This window comes from Patella vulgata, chromosome 5, assembly GCF_932274485.2.
Source record: "Patella vulgata chromosome 5, xgPatVulg1.2, whole genome shotgun sequence".
NCBI lineage: Eukaryota > Metazoa > Mollusca > Gastropoda > Patellidae > Patella > Patella vulgata.
In genome coordinates, this window is record NC_065883.2 from 43,121,771 (window position 1) to 43,147,417 (window position 25,647).

Sequence of the window (25,647 nt, forward strand, 5' to 3'; positions counted from 1 at the left end):
TGTTGGCTTATGGGGCTGTTGTATATCTTAGAGTTGTTGAGACTAGTGGCATTTATGTAAGATTTATAGCCTCAAGGACTCGGGTCTCTCCAATCGCACAGTTATCTATATTGTTGGTCAGCATAGGATCCACTCTTGAACCAGTCATTGAACTTCAAGATCCAATATGTTATTCAGACTCAAAGGTCGCACTCTACTGGATCCAGCAACCAAATAAGGAATGGAAACAATTCGTGCAGAATTGAGTAAATGAAATTCGGACTAACACAGCAACAACTTGGTGGATTCACTGCTCTGGACATGAAAATCCTGCAGATATTTTATCAAAGGGAAGTAATCCTTGCGGATTAGCTTCAAATCAGTTATGGTGGAATGGGACAAAATGGTTATCAGGATCATAGGATTGTAATCAAGAATACTTGAATTTTGATGAAGTTGAAGAAGATTGTTTCATCGAATTAAAGGTCACTCAGAAAGAGAAAACTCATCAAGATGGATTGAATTCAGACTATGTACCACTTATGAACGTTAACACTCAGAACATAAACAATCTCATTACTTGTGAAAACTTCAGCAACTTTGATAAACTTTTGATAGTAACTTGCTTTGTTCTAAAATTTGCCAATTCTTTCAAATCGCGAGCAGTTAGATCTGAAGGGTTACAGATAACAAGTAAAGAAATTGACTCAGCTAAGAAGTTATGGATTAGGGACGTGCAAAATTCATTAAGGTCTAATGAGAACTTTGAAACCTGGAAACAGCAACTCAGACTTTTCAGCGATGAATCCGGAGTATTGAGATGTGGTGGAAGACTTGAGAATTCAGAACTGCCTTACTCATCAACCTTTCCCATTCTGCTAGATTCGGGTCATTGGTTTACTACACTCATAGTTAGGAAGTCTCATCATGGCGGAGTAAAAAAACTCTTACAGATGTCCGATCAAGGTTTTGGATTCTTCGCGGACGTCAGTCCATACGGAAACTAGTCTTTGATTGTACAATCTGTCGAAAATTTAGTGGTAAGCCATTTAAGGCACCAGAATCACCTCCACTTCCTGAATTTCGTGTGAAGGAGGCACCTGCATTTACTTGATTACATCGGTCCACTCTATCTTAAGGATTCTAGTAAGGTATGGATATGTCTGTTCACTTGCTGTGTGACTAGAGCAGTGCATCTGGAATTGGTACCTAATCTTACACCAGAAGCCTTCTTAAGATGCTTTCAGAGATTTACGGCTAGGAGATCAGTACCTTCTATTGTAGTCTCGGATAACGCTACAACTTTCAAACCATTATCAAGAGAAGTAGTCTCAATTATGAAGAACAAGTCTGTACAATGTTTGTTTTCTAGTCAAAGAATCAAGTGGATGTTCAACCTTGCCAAGGCACCCTGGTGGGGAGGTTTCTACGAGAGATTGGTGATGTCAGTCAAGGTCTGTTTGAAGAAAACAATTGGTAAAGCCAAACTGTCCTATGATGAGCTGTTAACCTGCATAACTGAAGTAGAGTCTATTTTGAATTCGAGACCATTATCCTACTTATCCATTGACGATCTCGACGAACCACTTACTCCGTCACATTTGATTACAAGATGATGAATTTGAATTCAATCCTGAGGGTACTAGAGATGATTTAACAAGAAGGATGAAACATGTTAAAGGAGTACTTACTCACTTCTGGAAGAGATGGAAGAATGAATATCTTTTGGAACTGAGGAATTCACACAAACGTACAAAGAAACCTACAGGTCACAAATCTGTATCTGTTGGAGAACTGGTACTCGTTCATGATGATCAAAGTCCTAGGGGATTTTGGAAACTGGGTAAAATTGAGAAGCTTATCAAAGGGAAAGATGGTCAAGCTAGAGGAGCTACTGTCAAAATTCAAACGAAAACTGGTAAGACTAACACACTTCAGAGACCAGTTCAACTTTTGTATCATTAGAAGTCTCATCAAATACTTATGAGGAATTGGAGATGGAGAATCAAGATGGGGAATGTAAATCTATAACTCAAGTGGAACCTGAAATTGCTCAAGAATCGTCGTGTTCAGTACTTGTCAGTGACTCTAATAGTAATCGAATAAGACGTACTGCTGCTGTTGTTGGAGATAGTTTGCGAAGGCAGTGGATACGGGAACTACAGTCTTCTGAATGAACTCAATTTGTGAATCTAATTGTGTTTACTTAAATCTAGGAACTATTTTGTGTTGTATTGAAGCTCTTTGGGATTGGACTCTATTTTGGGAATGGTTTCTGTCGAAATGAACTCTGTGCCTAGATTGACTTTATTTTCAAATTTGGCTCTGCATAGATATTCTTTGTTTATGCCAAATTGAAAGTGTATTCAAACTCTTTGTTTAAGTTCTTACTTGCGTATTGGACTGAACTCTCATTCTTGTGTATAATTTTTATCAGTATTATTATTATGTTATGCAATTTTCTGTTTAGATACTAGGAGTATGTTGACTAGTACAAGTCAACAGGGGGGAGTGTGCGGTATCCAGATACATAATTTGGAATAAACTTGCATGGTCCACGTCAGGTATTTTTATGTAACCGGATATTCATATTAGATTTTCGTTCTGCAAAAACGTGGCCTCCAGCTAGAAGCCGGCCTATTTGATTTGGGAGCTCTGTGAGTTTGTGATGTTTATTATTTGAACAGAATAAATACGTGTCATAAAACTGAGATTATCTTCTATCCCGAACAATTGTGACGATTGTCACTTTCTGTCATCGACATCGTAACTTGTTTTGAAATAAATAAATGAAATCAATTTAAATAAGTTCCGCTGACAAATAATTGTCTTTGTTCAGAGTATTCTCATGTTATGATAGTTTATTATGTGGTGATTGTATGTTATTTGTCACTTTATACAATGACAATATTTACAAATTATATGATTTGTAAATCCGACATTTTGACCATTAAAGGGAGATTACTCGACATATGTGGAGAAAATCTCGTAACTCGTCAAATTTGAGATGTTTTAAAACAATTATATGTAGAACCTTTTTGTAATTCATCAAAAAGCCTCTTTTATCAGCATTTCAGTAATAATTGACTCTTTTACAGGCAAACTAGCGTAAATAGTAGCTCATGCAAAATTGCCCATTTCTCGGCAACTGCTCATATTACAAACTAATTTTCACATACATTCTCTTTGTATGGATTATTGCTACAAGTTTATGAAAGTTGCGAAGACTACCGGAATTGATTTCAAATATATGCATCATGGTTATGATAAAGTAGGGCGCGTCGTATTACCCAATAGGCCGAACTCCAAAATAACACTAAAAAACAATTTGCGTCGAGTTACCCAATAACTCCAAAATAACAACCAATAACTTCAAAAATATTGACTGTGGAAACACAAAATAACAATTTAGTATGAGTTTAAGAAGCATGACTGGTTTTTGTCCAAATCGGAGGTTCACGGGAGATAACTCGTGTATGTGATTTTTGTTGACAAGAAACTTATGTATACTTTCGTTGCAATTCGTTGTAATGCATTATAATTAAAGATTGATTAATAGTTTATTAAAACAGTAATTATATGCATGAAACATCAGCATTTCAGTCCTAATTTTAACTTACAATATTGTTTGACCAAATCCATACACCGGAATTCACTTTGGAGATATCAGAATTCGCCCGTACAATCTTCCTATTTAGTTATATTTCACATTGAAAACATATAAACACCGGAATTCACTTTCAACATATCTGAATTCGCACTGAAGACCTTCGTGTTTACTAATATTTTACATTAATAATAAATTACTTTAAATCACCGGGATTCACTTTGAAAACATATAAACATCGGAATTTACTTTCAACATATCGGACCTTCGTATTTACTAATATTTTACATTAATAATAAATTACTTTTAAACACCGAAAATCACCGGAATTCACATTGAAAACATATACACACCGGAATTCACTTTCAAATATCGGAATTCGCACTTCAGACCTTCGTACTCGATCACAAATATTTTACAATAATAATAAATTACTATAAAACACCGGAATTCACTTACAAAATATCTGAATTCACACTTTAGACCTTCGTATTTACTTTTATTTTACATTAATAAAAAAGTTCTTTAAAACACCGGAATTCACTTTGAGAAAATCGGAATCCGCCCCAAGACAATTGTATTTACTTATATTTTGCATTAATATTAATACTAGAATGTATCTGCTGTAAAACGATATTTCCAGATGGTCAACTCGGGGAAACATAATAAAAACACAGCAGTAATCCATGTAAAATGTCAAACCGAACATTTCTCGAATGTAGATGAGCTAAGTTTATTCTAAAATTAACTTAGTAATAATCTGATAATCAAATAATTATAAAGTCTCATCAATGATGGTTTGGATGATTTCATAGATAATCCGTTGTAGCATGAAGCAGTCCAGATTAAATGAAGTGTAATTTTAATAATATGCCAATAGTAGGCATACAGAATGTTCACCAGTTAATTTTCATTGTAAAAGGTGTCAAATCACACACAATCACACCTCCAAAAACATAACAAACTAGATGATAGGGCCTAACATGAGAATGAGAATTTATTTATTTCTAAACATCTGATTTAGATGAAACTTTAAATTTATGTTTATATCACAAAGATCTTGGTTCCTTTTGATAACAGTGCATATCCGAATGTAACTTTCTGGATTATGACCCCTATTTGTTCAAAAGTATCGCTTTTTTAGCTTGTGGACCCGCTGGAAATCAATTTTTATTGTTCCCCGCCTTTCGAAGAAAGCAGGGGACTATTAAAATGGGTTCGTCTGTCTGTCTGTCCGTCACACTTTTTGGGAAACAATAACTCTCTTTCTAATTGAGCTACAATGTTCAAACTTGGTGTAGGTATTTATTAGGTTAATACCTTGACTAAGTTCGATAATGAGCATTTTCTTCTCAGGGTAAGCAGAGCGATAAGTAATTTGATAGGTCGAGACCTTGGAACACAATAACTTTCCTTCTAATTGAGCTAGAATCTTCAAACTTGGTGCAGGTGTTTATTAGGTCAATGCCATGATGGAGTTCGAAGATAAGCATTTTCTGCTTAGGGTAAGCAGAGATAAACAATTTGATTGGTTGATGCTTTTGGACACGATAACTTTAGTTCTAATTAAGTGAGAGTGATGGAACTTGGTGTATATAGTTTCATCACATCAATACCTTGACTAAGTTTGATAATGAGCATTTTCTGCTCAGGGTAAGCGGAGCGATAAGCAATTTGATTGGTCGAGACATTGGAACACAATAACGCTCATTCTAATTGAGTTAGAATGCTCACACTTGGCATAGGTGTCTATTAGGTGAATGCCTTGATGGAGTTCGAAGATGAGAATTTTCAGGTTAGGGTAAGCAGAGATAAGCAATTTGATTGGTTAATACACATGAGACACAATAACTTTAGTTCTAATTAAGTGGGGGATCACGTGGCTAAGTGGGTAAGACGCTAGCTCGCTAGCCTGGAGGTCGGGTGTTCGATCCTTGCATTGGCCGAGAAAGTTCACCCAGATTTTCCGGCGTGGTTCTCCCTTGTCAGTGATGCAGGACGGAGGGGCTGACAAGGAAAGCTGTCTAGTCGTTTGGATGGGACGAAAAACCGAGGTCCCGTGTACACATTGGCGTGCACGTAAAAGATCCCTTGGCAGTTGGAATTCGATATAAGAGTAGGCCGTAGTGCCGCTGTCCGGGCAAAATTTCCCTCATAGCACACTGTATGGCGTATGCCCGTCTTCATTAGCCCAGGTTAGGAGCAGAACAGTAGGACGTTAAACTCCATTTCATTTCATTTCATTTCTAATTAAGTGAGAGTGAGGACACTTGATGTATAGCTTTATTACATCAATACCTTGACTAAGATCGATTATGAATATTTTCTGCTGAGGGTAAGCAGAGCGGTAAGCAATTTGATTGGTCGAGACTTTGGAACACAATAATTCTCCTTCTAACTGAGGTAGAATGTTTAAACTTGGTGTAGGCATTCATTAGGGGAATGCTTTTATGGAGTTCTATGATAAACATTGTCTGCTTACTGTAAGCAGAAATAAGTAATCTGATTGGTTGATGCTTTAAGGCACGATTATAAAACGTCGCAATGCCGACACTGTAGTTTTTGATAAAGAAAAATTTCAAAATATACATTTCCTCATTGATAATGCCATATTTGAGGTTGGGGATCAGATAATGCAACAAACCATTGGTTTGCCAATGGGAACTGACCCCGCCCCATTTATGGCAAATGCACATTTATATAAATACGAATTCGACTTTCAAGACCATAAAAGAAAAACAGATTACAAAGTAGCTAAAAGTCTAAACTATACCTTCCGAAACATTGATGACATAACACCCATCAATGCGTACGTAACTAACGTACGAAAATTAATTGGTGGCTAGCTTTTTTTTTGCACGTATACAGTGAATGGCCATTTTGCTCAGTAATCCCAGCCAGAATTTGGCTATTTTCTAAATTTGCGTTAAAGTTTAAAATATTTGTTTTAGAACCGAAACACATTAACTATTTGTCAATCTCAACGCTAAAAACATCAACAGAATTGATTGTGTATATCTGAAATAGACCCGACCGACGCACAAAATAGTGCAATATGGAGGCCTCTATGAACAACCCTTGCAGACGCTTACATTGAAGACAACGTCAATTCTATGAGTTGTAGATGTTATTTTTGTGAAAAATCATTGGAAGAAGAGAGAACATGTTGGGACTGTACGAATTATATAGTCTTTATGGGTGCAACGGACACAATGCTGAAGATAAACCTATTATTTACAATGTTGACGTCATGATCCATTGACGTCAATGTCATGACCTGTGATGTGTAGATCACGTGATATGGATATCATGGCTATTGACTGTGTCTGAGATACTTCTCCACAGGTAGCGTGTCTCAGATGTTCAGAATGCTATCAATGATAACGGAAATTTCAACAAATATAAAAGTGAAATATATCCTCCTGAACCAATATTAAATAAAAAAAATTCCGGTACTATATAAATGCATCTGTTCTTGACCTGAACATCAATATAATTAACAATAAATTTAATGTCGGTATTTTCGACAAAACGGACAAATTTGGTTTTAAAGTAGTAAAATACCCGTCAATCTGTAGTAACATACCAGATACCACGCTATATAGTGTTTTCTATTCACAGGCATTACGATTTTTGACAATATGTAACAATAAAGAACTATTTCTCTCTCGAATAAAATCTCTTTACTTTAAATGCACTGCCAAAGGCGCTACACAATTACGCATTTTAAAAGAAATTTCAAAACTTCCATTACTTCAACATACCAAGTTTGATATTTCTTGTAAGTATATAACCGACTACATACTGAATAATGATCCAATTTAAATTTTATTTTAGATTTTCTGTAGTTACCTAACCCTGTCTGAATTACCTCCCTTAATGTTATGCCTTTATAATTTATTATATATACACTTACATAGTACGATTTCTTCAACATAACTGTTTTGCATTTCTTGTGTGGGGTATTATATTAATATATTAATAATATTGTACAATTACATAATTCCGATTATTCGCTAAAACTTATGGTTTTTAAGCTTTTAACGTTATTTTATCTGGATTATCGCCCTTGTTATTGTGATTTTTTATCACCTTCTAAGATATGACGTCATTCTCAGTCAGCAGACGGCTGTCCCTCGAGACAGTCTACATTTCCTATTTACTTCTTTGTATTCAGTTTTGTTTTTGTGACGATGGAACATGAATACTGAAGCGTTTCTTGATTGAATTTAGAGTTTAGACTACTTTTTTATACATTTCACCGATGTGGTTACTTGTATAGTTGAATTTTACTACATAGCCTATGCTTAATTTAGTATTTCGTGTAGCATATAGCAGATCATGACTCATGCTGGCATTACACAATGGGTTCTTTTGGTTGTATTCCTAATTTTTTTTCAAATTTGAGTGAAGTCTGTGTCACTACAGACCCGGGACTGTACAGCGCAGTGGACGCTTACGGCTAGCCCCCGGATCCATTCACTTTTTTGAATTGTCTGTATGTTTGTGTTTTCCTGAGTATGATGTCCTGTCCGTGTATTTGTTTTTGTGTAAATTTTGTGTGGAGCAGTCCCCCTGCACTCACTATTTGGTTACAAATTATCGATGGAACTCGAATATAGATTCATTATATTGTAGTAGTGTATATTTGGTTGTCAGTTGTTATATATTTGGTATTAAGAAGTAGCCTCTTTCATCCTGTGTATGGTTTTAGTTTATTTAGTCAGTTAACTCAGTTCTTTAATAGTCTTGTTCAACAAGACACTTCATATAGCTGGTAGTCTTGCTTTTCTATGCCATCTGTAGTTTCCACCTTATTTGGAGTGAGTAGTAATCCGTTACTTAGATACTGTCCTAACATCCTGTTTCACCTTTAGTCACTTTTTCTTGCATCTCCATCTTGGATACACCATTGCATTCCACAGCACCGAATTCACTAACTCAGGTAGGTTTATATTTGTTTAACTTGACTTGACATTATTAAATATGACAATTCGTTTCTAATTTAGATACTTTTTATTCTTATATAAGTTACAAATGAAATAATACATTTTATTTTATGATCAGTAGTGGAATACCGCGTTTTATCAGTGAAATAAAAGTGTTATTCCACTGGCTCCAAGCGGACAAAGTAGTCCATGTTGTTTTTATACGCCCACATTGAAATGTGGTTGTATATTGTCGTCGCCCCCGTCCGTCGGTCCGACCGTCCGTCGGTCCGTCCGGCGTCCACAATTGCTTGTGGACGCTCTAGAGGCTAAAGTTAATATCTGATTGACTTTAAATTTTATATACAGTGTTTAAGGCCATGAGACGAAGAAGCCTATTGATTTTCAGCGATTTCCGATAATTACTGCCAGAGTTATGGCCCTTGATCACTTCAAAAAATCTTGTGGACGCTCTAGAGGCCAAACTTGATATCCGATTAACTTTAAATTTATACACATTGTTTAAGGTCATGAGACGAAGAAGCCTATTGATTTTCAGCGATTTCCGATAATTACTGCCAGAGTTATGGCCCTTGATCACTTCAAAAAATCTTGTGGACGCTCTAGAGGCCAAAGTTAATGTCCGATTGACTTTAAATTTATACACAGTGTTTAAGGTCATGAGACGAAGAAGCGATTTCTGATAATTACTGCCAGAGTTATGGCTCTTGATCACTTCAAAAAAATCTTGAGGACTCTCTAGAAGCCAAAGTTATTATATCCTATTGACTTTAAATTTATACACAGTGCTTAAGGTCATGAGACGAAGAATCCTATTGATTTTCAGCAATTTACGATAATTACTGCCAGAGTTATGGCCCTTGATCATTTTGAAAAATCTTGTGGACGCTCTAGAGTCTAAAGTTAATATCCGATTGACTTTAAATTTTATACACAGTGTTTAAGGTCATGAGACGAAGAAGTCTATTCATTTTCAGTGATTTCCGATAATTACTGCCAGAGTTATGGTCCTTGATCACTTCAAAAAACTTTGTGGATGCTCTAAAGGCTAAAGTTAATATCTGATTGACCTTAAATTTATACACAGTGTTTGAGCTCACAAGGCGAATAATCCTATTGATTTTCAAAGATTTCTGATAATTACTGCCAAAGTTATGGCCCTTGATCACTTTGAAAAATCTTGTGGACGCTCTAGAGGCCAAAGTTAATATCCGATTGACTTCAGATTGATACACAGAGTTTAAGATCTTGAGACGAACAAGTATATTGATTTTCAATGAATTTTTATGACTTGGAACAGCTAAATCCATGATACAGTATTAAAAGTTTTGTATACAAAATGTTAGCATGGGGCAGAACTTGATAAAAACCAAACAAATGCTAATGGTTTTCTGAGTTGTTGCTCTTAATCAGATTTTAGTGTATTATAAATGTTTCATTACCGAAAAAAGTAAAAATATGCGACAACTCTTGTTGACTGCCCGGACGATTTAGCTGCTGTGGGCGTATGTTTCGTTGCCTGGCAACCTATCTTTACCTAAAATGATTGTAAAATCATAAAATCAATAGAACATTTGTCGTTTTGTCGTGAATAACATATTTTATTTCATTGTCTTGATCGAGTGCAAAGATGAGCATTTTCTGCTTAGGGTAAGTAGAGATAAGCAATTTGATTGGTTGATGCTTTGGGACACGATAACTTTAGTTCTAATTAAGTGAGAGTGATGAAACTTGGTGTATACCTTGACTACGTTCGATGATGAGAATTGTCTGCTTAGGCTAAGCAGCAATAAGCATTTTGATTGGTCAAGACTTTGGAACATAACAACTCTGCTTCTAATGTTTAGACTTGATATAGATGTTCATTAGGCGAATGTCTTGACTGAGTTCAATGATTGACATTTCAAGTTAAAACTAATATGTGTCATCTATTTATTTGGGCGGGGGACATCAGCCTATCTGTTGGCTTGTTTTCATAAGATCTTGGTTCCTTTTGATAATCACACATATCCGAACGTAACTTCTTGGATTATGGTCCTTGATTGGTCGAAAAATCGCCTTTTTAGCTTGTGGATTCTCTAAAGGTCACAATTTTTATCATGATTTTAAAAACCGTTTAGATATATCACCATTCCACCTTAATGAAGGTTGAATTCGAATTTCGGGAAAATCAAAATGAAACTGCCTGACAAAATGGCCGCTCTTTGTACGCAAATTGTGTATAAGTATGTAATACAAAGGTTATGGTGGACCCTCTAGAGGTCACAATTTTTATCCGATTTTGTGCATTTCAGACCATAACTTTCTGGGTTATGGCACCTAATTGTACAAAAAATCGTTTTTGTGTTTAGCTTGTTCTCTATCCATCTCTTGCAAAATGTTGGCGAATCCTGCCTGACAGCCGCTGGTTAGCTTATGGATTCTCTAGAGGTCACAATTTTAAATATATTACCATTCCACCATAATGAAGGTTGATTTCAAATTTCTGGAAAATCAAAGTGAAACTGGCTGACAAAATGGTCACTCTTTGTACGCAAATTGTGTAAAAGTATGTAATACGAAGGTTGTGGACACTTTACAGGTCACAATTTTTATCTGATTTTGATGAAACTTAAAGATACATTACCGCGTACAAACTGGGTGATTTAATGGTATATATGGACTAAAAACATATTCAAACTAATTAATTTGTCATAATTGTAATTGCGAAGGAATGCCCTGCTATAAAAATTTGATCAAACCAAGTCATGTTTACGTCACGTGACTTACCTCTCTTGGAAGTCAGAGGAGAATTCTTTGCATACATAAGACAATGTTGTCTTTAATCGCTGACTATTTATTACAAATATCGAATCCTAATTAAATTCTCGGATTATCCACTGCCCGCGTCTTTTTCCGTGATTTTTACCTCAGAAAGTGTTGTACGTCTAACTCTTCATACGGCCTACTCTTATATCGAATTCCAACTGTCAAGTGATCTTTTACGTGCACGCCAATGTGTACACGGGACCTCGGTTTTTGGTCCCATCCGAACGACTAGACAGCTGTCCTTGTCAGGCTTGGGGCATGATAACTTTGGTTATAAACTTTGGTTATAGATAAGTTAGAGTGATGAAACTCCGAGTACAGATTCATCATATCATTACCTTGACTAAGTTTGATGATGAGAATTTTCTGCTTAGGCTTAGGAGTGATAGGCAATTTGATTGGTCTAGACTTTGGAACAACAACTCTGCTTTTAATTGAGGTAGAATGTTTAAACTTCATGTAGATGTTCATTAGGCGAATGTATTGACTGAGTTCAATGATTAACATTTCAAGTTAAAGCTAAGCAGAGCTAAGCAATTTCATTGGTCGATGCTTTGGGACAAGATAACTTTAATTCTATCTAATAGGGAGTGATGAAACTTAGTTTATAGTCGATAATCAGTTTGATTGCTTGATACGTTGAAAAAAATAAATGTCCGATTAATTAATATGTGTCATCTATTTATTTTGGGATTTCGGCGGGGGACATCAGCCTCACTGTTGGCTTGTTTCATTAGAAATACATGTTCAAATAAAAATACGTTCAGAGGGTTGAACAGAAGCTCCAGTTATGCTTGGGGGAACATCTCTATTCTTTTAGTGTAATTAATTTCAATATTTGAATTACTCGACATGCAAATTGACTGACTGCTATATTTTTCAGTAGGACATTTTTAATACGAACCAGACATTGACATGGGCAAAATATGGATTGATTGGATGTTGACTGGTTTCAAAAACAGATCTTGAAATTTTCGCATATTTCAAATTGTATTTCTTTCTTGAAAATGATAAACATGTTGGCCTTTAGAGTGTCAACTCTAGATATAGGAGTGTAAAGATAAATATAATATATAATGGCTATGATGCTGTATTGGATTTCAGATTGAGAGTTATTGGACATATGAATTATGTCATAGCAAATATTTACGACAGTATCATGAAACTAAAGAACCTGGAAAAGTAAGTTTTAATCTATTTATATGTATTATTTGTATTCTTATCCTTGGACATGGTGGAATATTTTAGATTTTTAGTGGTGTGTGACAGTTGTGGTCATTGCTTCAATTTGTTTTCAAATGAAGAAAATGTACAGAATTTAAATTGTTATTGTACTCATTTCCATTACAATTAAAGTCTCTGATCATTTGATGGATTTTTAACTTCACTAAATTGGGAAAGTTAAATCTCTAAAAAAGGAATATCAGTCCAAAAATGCTCAAATTCCGTTCAGTATTTAAAAAGATATAATTAATTGAAAATTTGTTAACATTCAGCATCCTCTGCAGATGATATGAACGGGATATGATCAAAACAAGCCAATGTTAAAATCTGTTAAAATCTTTTGATGGGTCTCGTTTCAATCCACACCACATGGTTATCAAAAGTTGTTATTTTGATTTTGTTTTCTTAGTCAAATGTTAAATAATCAATTTAATCACACTTTATTGTGGAGTTATCTGAACAATTCAAATGATGATCAGTGGCTGTAACTATTTTTTTTTTTTTTTTTTTTTTCAGAAACCGAAAATTCAAGAATATTTTCTAGGATATCATGAGAGATTCTTGAGAGATAAAAATCAGAATTCAGGTAATCAGTTAATGATATAAAAATACAATGGCATTTCACCACAATAGAGTACAAAATTCATTCTCTAGACTTATTACATGAACACATTTGTATACGCCCACATTTTCATGTGGACGTATATTGTCGTCACCCCTGTCCGTCCGTATGTCTGGACATCCGTCCGTATGTCTGGACATCCGTCCGTATGTCTGGACGTCCGTCCGTCTGTCCACAATTGTTTTTGGACTCTCTGCAGGTCACAATTCTTATCTGATTTTGACGAAACTTAAAATATAGGTTTATCCCCAAAAGATCTTGGCTGCTTTTGATATTGGCATGTATCAGATCGAAACTTCATGGATTATGGCCCCTGATTGTACGAAAAATCACGTTTTTAGCATGTGGACCCTGTAGAGGTCACAATTTTGAACCGATTTTGATGAAACTTGACATGCATGTTTATAACCCAAAGATCTTGGTTCCTTTCAATATTTGCGCCCATCGGAACGTAACTTCATGAATTATGGCCCCTGATTGTCCGAAAAATCACCTTTTTATACGCCCACATTGAAATGTGGTTGTATATTGTTGTCGCCCCGTCCGTCGGTCCGGCGTCCACAATGGCTTGTGGACGCTCTAGAGGCTAAAGTTAATATCCGATTGACTTTAAATTTATACACAGTGTTTAAGTTCTTGAGACGAAGAAGCCTATGGCCCTTGATCACTTCAAAAAATATTGTGGACGCTCTAGAGGCCAAAGTTAATATCCAATTGACCTTAAATTTATACACAGTGTTTGAGGTCATGAGACGAAGAAGCCTATTGATTTTCAACGATTTCCGATAATTACAGCCAGAGTAAAGGCCCTTGATCACTTCAAAAAATCTTGTGGACGCTCTAGAGGCCAAAGTTAATATTCGATTGAGTTTAAATTTATACACAGTGTTTGAGGTCATGAGACGAAGATTCCTATTGATTTTCAACGATTTCCGATAAATACTGCCAAAGTTATGGCCCTTAAGTTATCATCCGATTGACTTCAGATTGATACACAGAGTTTAAGATCTTGAGACGAACAAGTATTGATTTTCAATGAATTTTTATGACTTGAACAGTTAAATCCATGATATTAAAAGCTTTGCATACAAAGCTCCGGGAATGCCTCCCAGGCCTGTTTTACTGACAATGCCTCACGATGGGTCCACGTGGCTCACGATGCCTAAGGAGTTCCCCAGAGACCCTGGGAAACCTGATCCCGACGCCTCCCGAGGCTCACCAATTTATATCTGTAGTACATTTGCAAGGCAAAATATTGCCTAGTGGTACCTACGCATTATATTTAAGACAGTTGTAACTGACTTAATACGCCCTAACAAATGTCACTACTTGAAATTGCGCGACTTATTAATATTTCAATTGTTGATTATATATTATTTTATACTTATTATTTCGGCAATAATCTTATGATATGTTGCGCCTGGTAAAAATTTCGAATCTTCAATCAGAAGTAATATAATGACTAGATGGCTTGATTTTTAATATCAAACGGGTTAAAAACGGTTATTAAGTTTAGATATTGCAGAAATAATAACTTGTTTCTCCCACGTGACCATATATGATGTGTATGGTAGAAATTGGTTAACCGAGGACTTGATACACTCGCTGTTCAATAAACACTAACCGCGGACCTGATACACACAATCAAATTGTTCCATTTTCAGATACACCCTAGTTGTAGAATACCGCCTAACGCGGAGCACCCCAGATCAACCCTTAAATCAAATGGGTTATTAAATCCAGGCTTCTGAACATCGTCACAGTCTTGGATTTAGTCCAAAAAGTCCTCGGTTGACACAGGTCGGCGATTAGAAGGTGTGTATTCAGATGTGTGTCCTCAATATACACCATATACAAACGCACACACACACATATATCCGAAAAATACTAGACAATGCAAGCTCTGTTTCTGATCGCAGGCGGTTATAGTACAATAACTGAAACGGAAGTAGAAATCTCCTGAGACGCGTGAAATTATGAAATGAAAACGTGACAAATTTCACATGTCTAATGTCGGAGAAAAGATTCTATTTTTATGGCATATTCTCAGATTTATAATCATATTTTGAATGGGTTTATGTTTTTAAATAAAGAAATAAGTATGCTAGGAAATGTGGTCGTATATTGTCGTCGCGCCCGTCCGTCCGGCGGTCCGGCGTACACAATTGCTTGTGGACGCTCTAGAGACTAAAGTTAATATCTGATTGACTTTAAATTTATACACAGTGTTTGAGGTCTTGAGACGAAGAAGCCTATTGATTTTCAGCGATTTCAGATAATTGCTGCCAGATTCATGGCCCTTGATCACTTCAAAACATCTTATGGATGCTCTAGAGACTAAAGTTAATATCCGATTGACTTTAAATTTATACACAGTGTTTGAGGTTATGAGACAAATAATCCTATTGATTTTCAACGATTTCTGATAATTACTGCCAAAGTTATGGCCCTTGATCACTTTGAAAAATCTTGTAAACCCTCTAGAGGCTAAAGTTATCAGCTGACTTCAGATTGATAATTATTTCATGAGTTGTTACTCTTAATTAGATTTTAGTGTATTATAAATGTTTCATTACCAAAAAAAAGTAAATATATGCGACAATAGTTGTTGACTGCCTGGACGATTTAGCTGCTTTGGGCGTATGTTTCGTTGCCTGGCAACCTATCTTTTTAACTTCTGCATATAAATCGAAACAGAGTATAAGACGAATGCCAGACTTATACTGAAAAAGGGGGGTTGGATGGCTGAATGGTTAGCGTGCGCGCGCTGTATCATAAAGTCTGTCATTGAGTCGACTGGCGTGGTTTCGAATCCCCGGTTGTACGTGACAAGGAGTAGGGTCGCCTGTCCAACCTCGTGGGTTTTCTCCGGGTCCTCCGGTTTCCTCCCACTGCTAAAGACCCCTATGCGCAAGCGAATTATTGAAATAAAATTAAACCATATGTTAGTCCCGAAATGACCTAGTTTGTGTCGAGTGGATGTTAAACCCCATTTCTGTCTGTCTGTCTGTCTATACTGAAAAATGTATCGACTTATGCTCTTGCATAATGTATGTTTAATTGTAATAATAAAACAATTTCAAATGTATACATGTGTAACTGTCAGATTGAATTATTTGATCTCACTATGATTACAATATGATTACTAAACCTGTACACAAGCCAATTGAAAAAGCTTTTGTTTTTGATTGAAGATTGTCTTGCTCCATGATTAAGAATTCAAATATTATAACAATGAATTGCCCTTCATGGCTGGATGATCACTACTTTTTGGAAGCAGATGTTAAACCACCAGCTACTACTTCTACTACATAGGATGGGAGTCATTTTAGAATTTGGGGCTACCAGACAGTAAAAAACAACAGCTGAACAAAATTGTAGTATGAATATTCAAGAAATTCTCTTGTAATAGTAGAGACACTTCAATAGTTAACATGTTGAGTTTGGTGTAGGCCTATTTAATGCAAGCTAATCAATTTGTTTTATTTTAGAGAATGAATTATAAACCTCTTACTGAAGATCTGTAATATATGGTATATCAAATATGATGTTTAATTTATTATTCATTGTTGTTTTTTTTTTGTTTTTTTTCTTAGATAATTCAAAGTCAAAAGGCGTTGAGACAGTAGAAAGGGTAACAATTTTCTTGTAATGATATTCTGTATATTTTAGTGTGGGCGTATTATGTCGTCACTGTGTCCGTCGGTCTGTTAATCTGTCAGAGTATCAGCGGGAACAGACAGTAGATCTTTTCACTCCTGTAACAGTTCCTACTGACTGGTTTTCATCTCTAGTTCCTGTTGCGAAATGATCATCTGGGAAAATCCGCCTCTGCGTCGATCTTAAACCGCTCAAAGTAACTCTTATTATAATTAGGGTTTCACACTGCGTAGCTTGTGTGAAACACTATTGTTTTTGTTAAGATTATTGTCTTTACTAAGATTAATATTATTATTTTTTTTTTTTTCCGTTTTGCCTATTTCTCAGCAACTATAAGAGATAGAGGTCTGAAATTTGATTTTCTCTCGGGAAACTGGGTGGTAGTTAGTGCTTAAATGTAAAACAAAATTTGTGCGCATAGCGGAAATGCGTGAAATCTTTAACGTGCACGAAAATTGAAAATCGACCATTATTCCTTAATTCTCAATGGATTCTTCAGATATTTACATTTTTGGATAGCTGGAGACATTTCTGAGCAGATAGCAGTTCAAAACTGTGGAATTTTGAAACTTTGTCGCTATCATTTTTGGGGTGAAAAATGGAAAATTTTCAAAATTTTCTAAAATTTTTATTTTTGGGAATTTTGAAATTTCCGTTATATTTTTGGAGAGCTGACATCAATCCGATTCCAACAATATAAGTTTGTTCTGAAATGTGTTGACTTTGATTTTTCACTTTTTTTGGCATTTTGGTCAAATCGTAGAGTTCTTATTTTTTTAAAACGGCTCCAACGATTTTTATGAAACTTCAGGAATATGAAGTCGAAGGACCAAACCAGTCCATGAACTATAAATGAAAATCCTCTAATCACCGGAAGTAGTCAAGACAGGTATCCAAACTTTGACAAAATTGTGAAAAATGGGTGCCTGTGCGGAAAATGCGATGTATCAATTTTGTTCTTGTCGATTAGTTAAAGTTTTATATCGTTTAATAGCCAATTGAATTGTCTATCGGATGGTACTAAAGCGGCATGTTTCTATCAAAAATTTAAAAAGTTATGTGACTTTGAATAGTAACGTTTTTTACGATTTCGAGCGACTTTGGACGCATGTTTCTCGGAAACGCCCCCAACGATTTTTTAAAAACTTTCTCAATCGAGAGGATAATGGGTACTCTGTTTTGTGAAACCACTGTATCATTTTTTGAAATGTCAGGGGTAGCCGAAAAAAGAAATCGAAAATCGAAAACGTCGTATTTTTACGATTTGGAGCATTTTCAGAGGCCTATTTCTCGAAAAGTCAACATAATTCTTTTTTGGAACTTCTTCTACAGAGAGGCCTATCGGTAGTGTTAGACATAAAACGATTGTACAACAGTCCCAAATATCAGGAGTAGGAGAACAGAGGGATCGAATATTGAAAACGGCAGCTATCATTGTTAAACGAAACATAGGGTGGATACAATCTGTACGTTTTGTCAACGTATAGAGCCTATTCAAGAGTGCTTTTATCAGTTATGATATTTGAACTGAAATTATTTCAACTATGAGTGTTTTCTTCTATCCAAAATATGGGTTTAGTGACCCTGTAACAGAAATAGTTGATTGCTGTGTGTATTAGATAGTCTTTGAATTAATCTTGTTGCTTCTTTGTCAAAATTATCTTATACCGGTAATCATCTGGACAGAAATCGACGGCTCGCGCTGTTTATAAGTAAGTCCATTTTATTAAGTGGTTGCAGTAGTATCGTATAGTAGTATCGAATACTACATCTGTGATAAAAGGCATGACGTTGTTTGAGCATGGACTCTATCTGTAATTAATATTAAATTTTTATTAGTGACGTCAAATCTTTATCGTGCAGGAAACCAGAAAATTGGCGATATTTCATTGAATATTCAATCAATTTTTGAACCAATTACATATTTGAGTAGCTGACATGAACACGATTCCGAAGTCCCGTGTACACATTGATGTGACGGTAAATGATCCCTTGGCGGTTGGAATTCTATATAAAAGAAGACTAAAATTCTGAAAAATGGGTGTCTGTGCGCCAAATGCGATGTATCAATTGGTTGTTTACCGAGTACTTAAAGTATTATGATAGCTACGTGAATTATCTACGAGATGGTGCTATAGCAACAAGATTTTATTGCCAACTAAAAAATTTATGGGACTTTGAAAAGTAAGGTTATTTACGATTTCGATCAAGTTTAAACCCATGTTTCTTGGAAAATCAGCCAATGATTTTTTTCAGACTTGCTCAATCGAGATTCTACTGGGTAGTGTATTGTGAGAAACCCTTGTACAATTTTTCTAATTGTCATGGGTAGCCGAAAAAAAGAGATCGGAAATTGAAAATAGCGTATTTTTACGAGTTGGAGCATGTTTAGGGGTCAATATCTGAGTTATGCTAGAGTGTGGGTTTTTTGGGGGTGGGGGAGTGGTGGGGTAGTCTTTTGTCATATATCTGGCGATCGCGTGACGCCTTGGCGACAGTGAAAGCCATCAGCATTGCGCGCAATTCTAGTTATTTTTATTATTATTATTCAAATTCCATTTTGATTAGATCTCAGCAACTGCTTGTCGCATCGTTTCGATTTCTTCGGTTTTACTGGGAAAGTGGGTGCGACTTAGAGGATAAAACTATTTTGAACGTTCTGCGACAATGTGAAATGTCCGAAATCACCGAAGCTATCGTTTTTAAAAATATTGCAGTAATTTTAACAATAATCGTTGGATTTTAACTTTCGATACATTTTGGCATAGCCGGAGGCAGGGCAAATAGCTACGCTACTTTTGATTTTTGATTTTCGGCAAATCTTCGCAGATATTAGGTGCCAAATTTAGAAAATTTAAATTTTTACAAAAAACTTTTTTATTTATGAATATTTTTTAGTCATGTTTTACACAGAATTAAAGAGTCATCTGACTTGAGCAAAAATGTGAAAAAATTTTGTCTCCGTAATTTTCCTTGGCCGCCATTGGCTAATTCAGTTTTTCAGTCCTAGATTAATTATTTATTGTTCGATTTGTATAAAACAAAGTTCATATGCTCCGTTGTCTCAATTGTCTTTTTTTTTGTTACCGATAGAGTTATCTGTTCACACCGAAAGTGGCGTAATTTTACCAAAAACTACAATTTTGACAGTTAGGTACCACTTTTCGAAAGCAAATATTAATTTTTTCAAATCTGGTATAACTGAAAGGGTTGGGCCCAGGTTTTTTTAATTTCGATTCCGTTTTCGGGCTATTTCGATTAAAAGGTGAAAAAAGGTGTAAAATTAAACTATTTACAACCCATCCAGTGTTTTCATATTTTAAAATATTACTTCGTAACTTTCATAAACTCGTAGCAAAAATCTATACGTAGAGTATTGAAAATTAATTTGTAATATGCGCAGTTGCTGAGAAATGATCAATTTTGCATGAGTCATCCTTTAAGCTATTGTGCCTGTAAAAGCATCAATTATTTTTGGATTTTCATAAAAGTGAAACCATTTAATGCATAATCTCAATTGTGACTAGTTCAACTCAATTTAACATTTTCAATGTCACCGGAAATGTCGAAATTTGGACAAAAACTGTATTTATAGCCTTCGAAACAAATAATTTATTCAAATGAGTCGTATTTGTTGTTTGTTTAAGATTTTGATATTTGATTCTAATCAAGTAGAAGAATGAACCCATACAATCATACAGATATCACAAAATGGTTTCTAACTTGTTCAGTTGCGGAGAAATAGACGATTTTCAACAGGTCACTTTTCAGGGTTTTTTGTCCATAAAAGTGTCAATTATTATTCGATTTTCATGAAATTTTCAGTGTGTGATACCTAATGCCATTTACGATTTTATACAAGTAATTTAAGATTTTCATTATCACCGAAAGTAACGTCATTTTGGCAAAAACTGTATTTTTAGCCTTCAAAACAGATATTTTATTCAAATGAGTCTGATTTGTAATGTTTTTAAAATTATGATATTTGATAGATTGAACCCATACGATGATACAGATACCAGAAAATGGTTTCTAACGTGTACGGTTGCAGAGAAATAGACGATTTTCTACAAGTCACTTTTCAAGGTTTTTGGTCTATAAAAGTGGCAATTATTATTCGATTTACATATAATTTTCACCATCTGATGCCTTCTGCCATTTATGATTTCATCAAACTAATTGAACATTTTCATTATCACCGGAAGTACTGTACACTTACATGTAACAAATGTATAAAATGAAATGATATTGCTGGATTTGGTTGATTCGGCGCCCATTTTATTTCATGTGTGCAATGCTTATGTGGAAACCTGTTTAATGGTTTCATTGGTACCGGAAGTGACATATGTTTAGGGTAAAGTGGCACTGGTGAAACCCGTCATTACTGCATCGCAGTTCTATTTGCTAAATATCGTTAAATATCTTCTGATTTTCCTTTCTTTTAAAAACTGTCCAATGGATCTTTCTGAAACTTCTGGTACAGGAAGTTAAGTTCCCATACAACGTGTTAAATCTATCCCGACAATGATACGTAAACCGGAAGTAGTCGAAAAAATATTCGATATTAAAAAAAAACCCCAGTAAAAATAGGTGCTCTTGCAAAAATCGTGATTTCACCGTCGGATGTGACCGGATCAAAACACCTAAAGTATCGTTTGGTAGCTCGATGAATGGGCTATTGTATGACACATTTCCTGTCTGATTCCTGAAAGCCGGTTCAGTGCTGCTTGCAGGTCTAGTTATTATTATTTTTTCCGCGGGAGCCTATTTCTCCATGATCGAAAACAGATATCGATCTGGAACCTTTCTGTTGGGAAACCATGTGGTGGCTACTTGATAAAACAGTTTTGAAACTTCTGCGCATACCGGAAGTAACCGAATTTTGTACTTGTTTCCGGAATTGAAAATCGGCCGTGGTTTCGTGAATTCTTTACCTATTTTCAAACAAATGACATTTTCGAAAACCCTGAATCTTTTCCGAGATAATGGCTATCTCACATTTTTCAATTTCGAACATTCATCTATGGCTTTTGTCCTTCGAATTTTGAAAATACGTTGTTTACGAGACAATTTTTGTTATTCTGCAAAATTTTAAAATTTGACCTACATTTTTAGATACCTGAAGTCTATCCGATTCCAATAATTTAAGTTTCATTCCGAGTTATCGCCCTTTATTTTTCGATTTTTTTCGAATTTTCTGCCCATTTTATAACCCTTATATTTTTTTGAAAGCTTCAATTGATGTTTCTGAAACTACTGGAACATAAAGCTATATAGTCAGACCGGTTGGTAAAGCAATTTCAACAACGATCCGGAAACCGGAAGTAGTCGAAATAATGATAAATATTTCGAAAAAAAACGCTAAAAATGGGTGTGTTGGGAAAAAACTCGATTTCTCCGCCGAATATCAATGGATTAAACGAATTAAACTTTCGTTGGGTGGCCCAAGGAATGGACTGTCGTATGATGCCCAATTTATACGGATACTATGACCAAGCAGCAAAATATGACAAGCTGAAAATCAAGTATTTTCTGATTTGGAGCGTTTTTGGACGCCTTTATCTCAAAAACTTAAACTACAATTTTTTTTTAACTTTCTCTATCGAGAGTCCATTATCGCCCTTTATTTTTCGAATTTTTTCGAATTTTCTGCCCATTTTATAACCCTTATATTTTTTTGAACGCTTCAATTGATGTTTCTGAAACTATATAGTCAGACCGCTGCATAAAGCAATTTCAACAACGATCCGGAAACCGGAAGTAGTCGAAATATTGATAGATATTTCGAAAAAAATGGTTTTTTTTGTGAAAAACTCGATTTCTCCGCCCAGTACCAATTGATTAAACGAATTAAGCTTTCGTTGAGTGGCCCGAGGAATGGACTGTCGTATGATGCCCAATTTATACAGATAGTATGACCAAGCAGCAAAATATGACATGCTGAAAATTAAGTATTTTCTGATTTGAAGCGTTTTTGGGCGCCTGTATCTCGAAAACTGCTCCAAGGATTTTTCTTAAACTTTCCCTATCGAGAGTCCCCCCGGTAGTCTTGTGCATCAATCCATCCAATATTAAGACATTGATATGTCTGGAATAGGAAAAATAACGTATTGAAAATCGAAAAAAGTTGAAAAATCGTGAAACTTTGGAAAATGTTATATTACTTTATTATTTAAACAAATTTTTACAAAAAAAAGTTACACTTTCAGGTAGCTGACCTAATTACGATTCTAACGATGTATAATATGTATTGAAATATTTAAATTTCGTTATTTTGACATTTTTGCATTTTTGGCACTATTAAACATAGGATTTCCCAGGGGCATTTTATCTGATCAGACAATGTAACATATCATTACATAGCCAAGTGGGTATTTGATTAGCCAATCCGGTTATTAAAACTATCCCGACAATAATCTCCATACCGGAAGTATTCAAAAAATGAAGAAAAAAAGTTTTTAAAAAAGCTCTCTTGCGAAAAACTTGATTTCTCCATCAGATGTTAGCGGACCAAAAGAACTAAAGTATCGCTAGATAGCCCCATTAATGGACTATCATATGACATCTGAATGATACGATTTAGATGGCTAGAAAATAAATTATGGTAAGCCGAAAATCTAGTATTTTCCGTTCTGGAGCATTTTGAGACGCCATTTTCTCGAAAACGTAAACTACAATTTTTCTTAAACTTTTTTTACTCAGAGTCAGTCCCATCGGTGGACTATGGCGTGAGTCCAAAAATAAAAGCATTAAAATAATATAAGTGGTCCAAAAAGAACCTCAATCTTGGGAAAAAGTTGAAAAATCCTTAAATTACTGAAAATGCTCTTCTATTTTTCTTTCTTTGGAAAACAGCTGAATGGATTTTTCTGAAACTTCTTGTACAGAAGGTTAGGTAACCAAACAACTTGTTAAAATTATCCCGACAATGATCCAAAAAACGGAAGTAGTCGAAAAAATATCCGATATTTTGAGAAAAAAACCCATAAAAAGTAAAAAAAATGGTGATCTTGCGAAAAAAAGTTATTACTACGCCAGATTCCACCGAATCAAAACAACTAAAGTGTCATTGGATAGTTCGAACAATGGACGATCTTATCTAAATGGTAAAAATTCGCGGGTTAGGCAATATATAATGGAACGCTGAAAATCTATTATTTTCCTTTTTTGAGCCTATTCAGACGCTTTTATTTCGAAAACTTCTCCCATTTCCTTTCTTAAACTTCTGTTACTTAGAGTCCTAATGGTGGTCTATGGTGTGAATCCAAATTTAAAAGCCTTAATATAGTATAAATGGTCCAAAAAGGCCACAATCTTGGAAAAAACTCGAAAAATCGTTATATCTGTAAATCTGCTTCTAATGGTATAAGGGAGCTAAAACTGTCCAATGGATCTTTCTGAAACTTAAGTTCCCATACCACTTGTTAAATCTATCCCGATAATGATCCGGAAACAGGAAGTAGTCAAAAAAATATTCGATATTTAAAAAAAAAAGACAGTAAAAAAATCGAAGCTCTTGCAACAATCGGGATTTCACCGTCGGGTGTGACCGGATCAAAACATCTAAAGTATCGTTTGGTAGCTTGATAAATGGGCTATTGTATGACACACTTCCTGTCTGATTCCTGAAAGCCGGTTCAGTGCTGCTTGCCGGTCTAGTTAGGCTTTCAGACTTTTGTCTGAAATACTATTGTTTTTACTAAAATTATTAGGCTTTCAGACTTTTGTTTTTACTAAAAGTATTGTTATTATTATTATTATTATTATTTTTTTTTTTCCTGCGGGAGCCTATTTCTCCATGATCGAAAACAGATATCGATCTGGAACCAAATTTTCTATTGTGGTGGCTACTTGATAAAACAATTTTGAAACTTCTGCGCATACCGGAAGTAACAGAATTTTGTACTTTTTTCCGGAATTGAAAATCGGCCGTGGTTTCGTGAACTATTTTCAAACAAATGACATTTTCGGAAACCCTGAATCTTTTCCGAGATAATGGCTATCCCACATTCATGTATGGCTTTTGTCCTTCGAATATTGAAAATACGTTGTTTACAGAAAATGGAGTTTGTAGCCCATTCCGGAAGTGCCACCATCTTGCAATGTGAAATGTCGCTAAGGCTTGTTTGATATTTTACTTACAGACAAGGGAATTATATTTTCCGAATCCTTGAAGAAAAGCCCATAAATTGTAGAAATTAGAATTTTGATTTCTGACAAATGATGGACGCCATTTTGAATTGAAAATGAAAAATAGTGAAAAATCCATATTAATGGGCTTTAAAACATCCACAATTGGTCGTGGCTTAAAGAATCTGTCTATTATTACCAAAATTAATACATTTCAGGATAGCCTGGCTCATGGTCGAATGTTTGGTATTTGAATATTTCAAAAATTCGAATTTCGCCTTTGATGTTTTCAGTGCCCCATTTTGATCCCATTAAAAAAAATAGTTTTAGCAAAAAAACGATTTTCGGAATTTAATATTGGTTTTAATTAATTTTGAAATTGCAAATGCAAAGAGATTTTATCGCCTCTTACGTATGTGATAGGTATTAGTACTGTACACATTATCCTTAAAAGACAATTTTTTAAAATGACCGCAACGATGTATCAACACTAGAAACCGAAATCGCCTTTTTTGACTCCTGAGACATCCTTCCGATGCTCCAAATCTCTGGAATTTCTAGCGGTTGGCTGCGCCGCGATGATATTTATCACATATTAAAAGGAGAAAATGCTCAGATATCAAGAACAATAAAAATTCGATATAATACGGCAATTTTTTAAGCAAAAA

General features: G+C 35.1%; 1 protein-coding gene across 6 annotated transcripts in view; it reads left to right on the forward strand.

The window, feature by feature from the left end:
• Positions 1-25,647, forward strand: part of LOC126820263 (endoplasmic reticulum lectin 1) — a 190,478-nt gene that overhangs the window by 46,783 nt on the left and 118,048 nt on the right. For 5 of the 6 annotated variants that reach the window (XM_056101270.1, XM_050548109.2, XM_050548110.2 and 2 more), the window contains exons 4-6: positions 12,448-12,525; positions 13,084-13,153; positions 16,786-16,823. The exons of the other annotated variant lie outside the window; for it this stretch is intronic. In XM_056101270.1, coding sequence (XP_055957245.1) covers positions 12,448-12,525; positions 13,084-13,153; positions 16,786-16,823 — 186 coding nt within the window. The remainder of the gene's footprint in view (positions 1-12,447; positions 12,526-13,083; positions 13,154-16,785; positions 16,824-25,647) is intronic. 6 annotated transcript variants of the gene reach the window in all.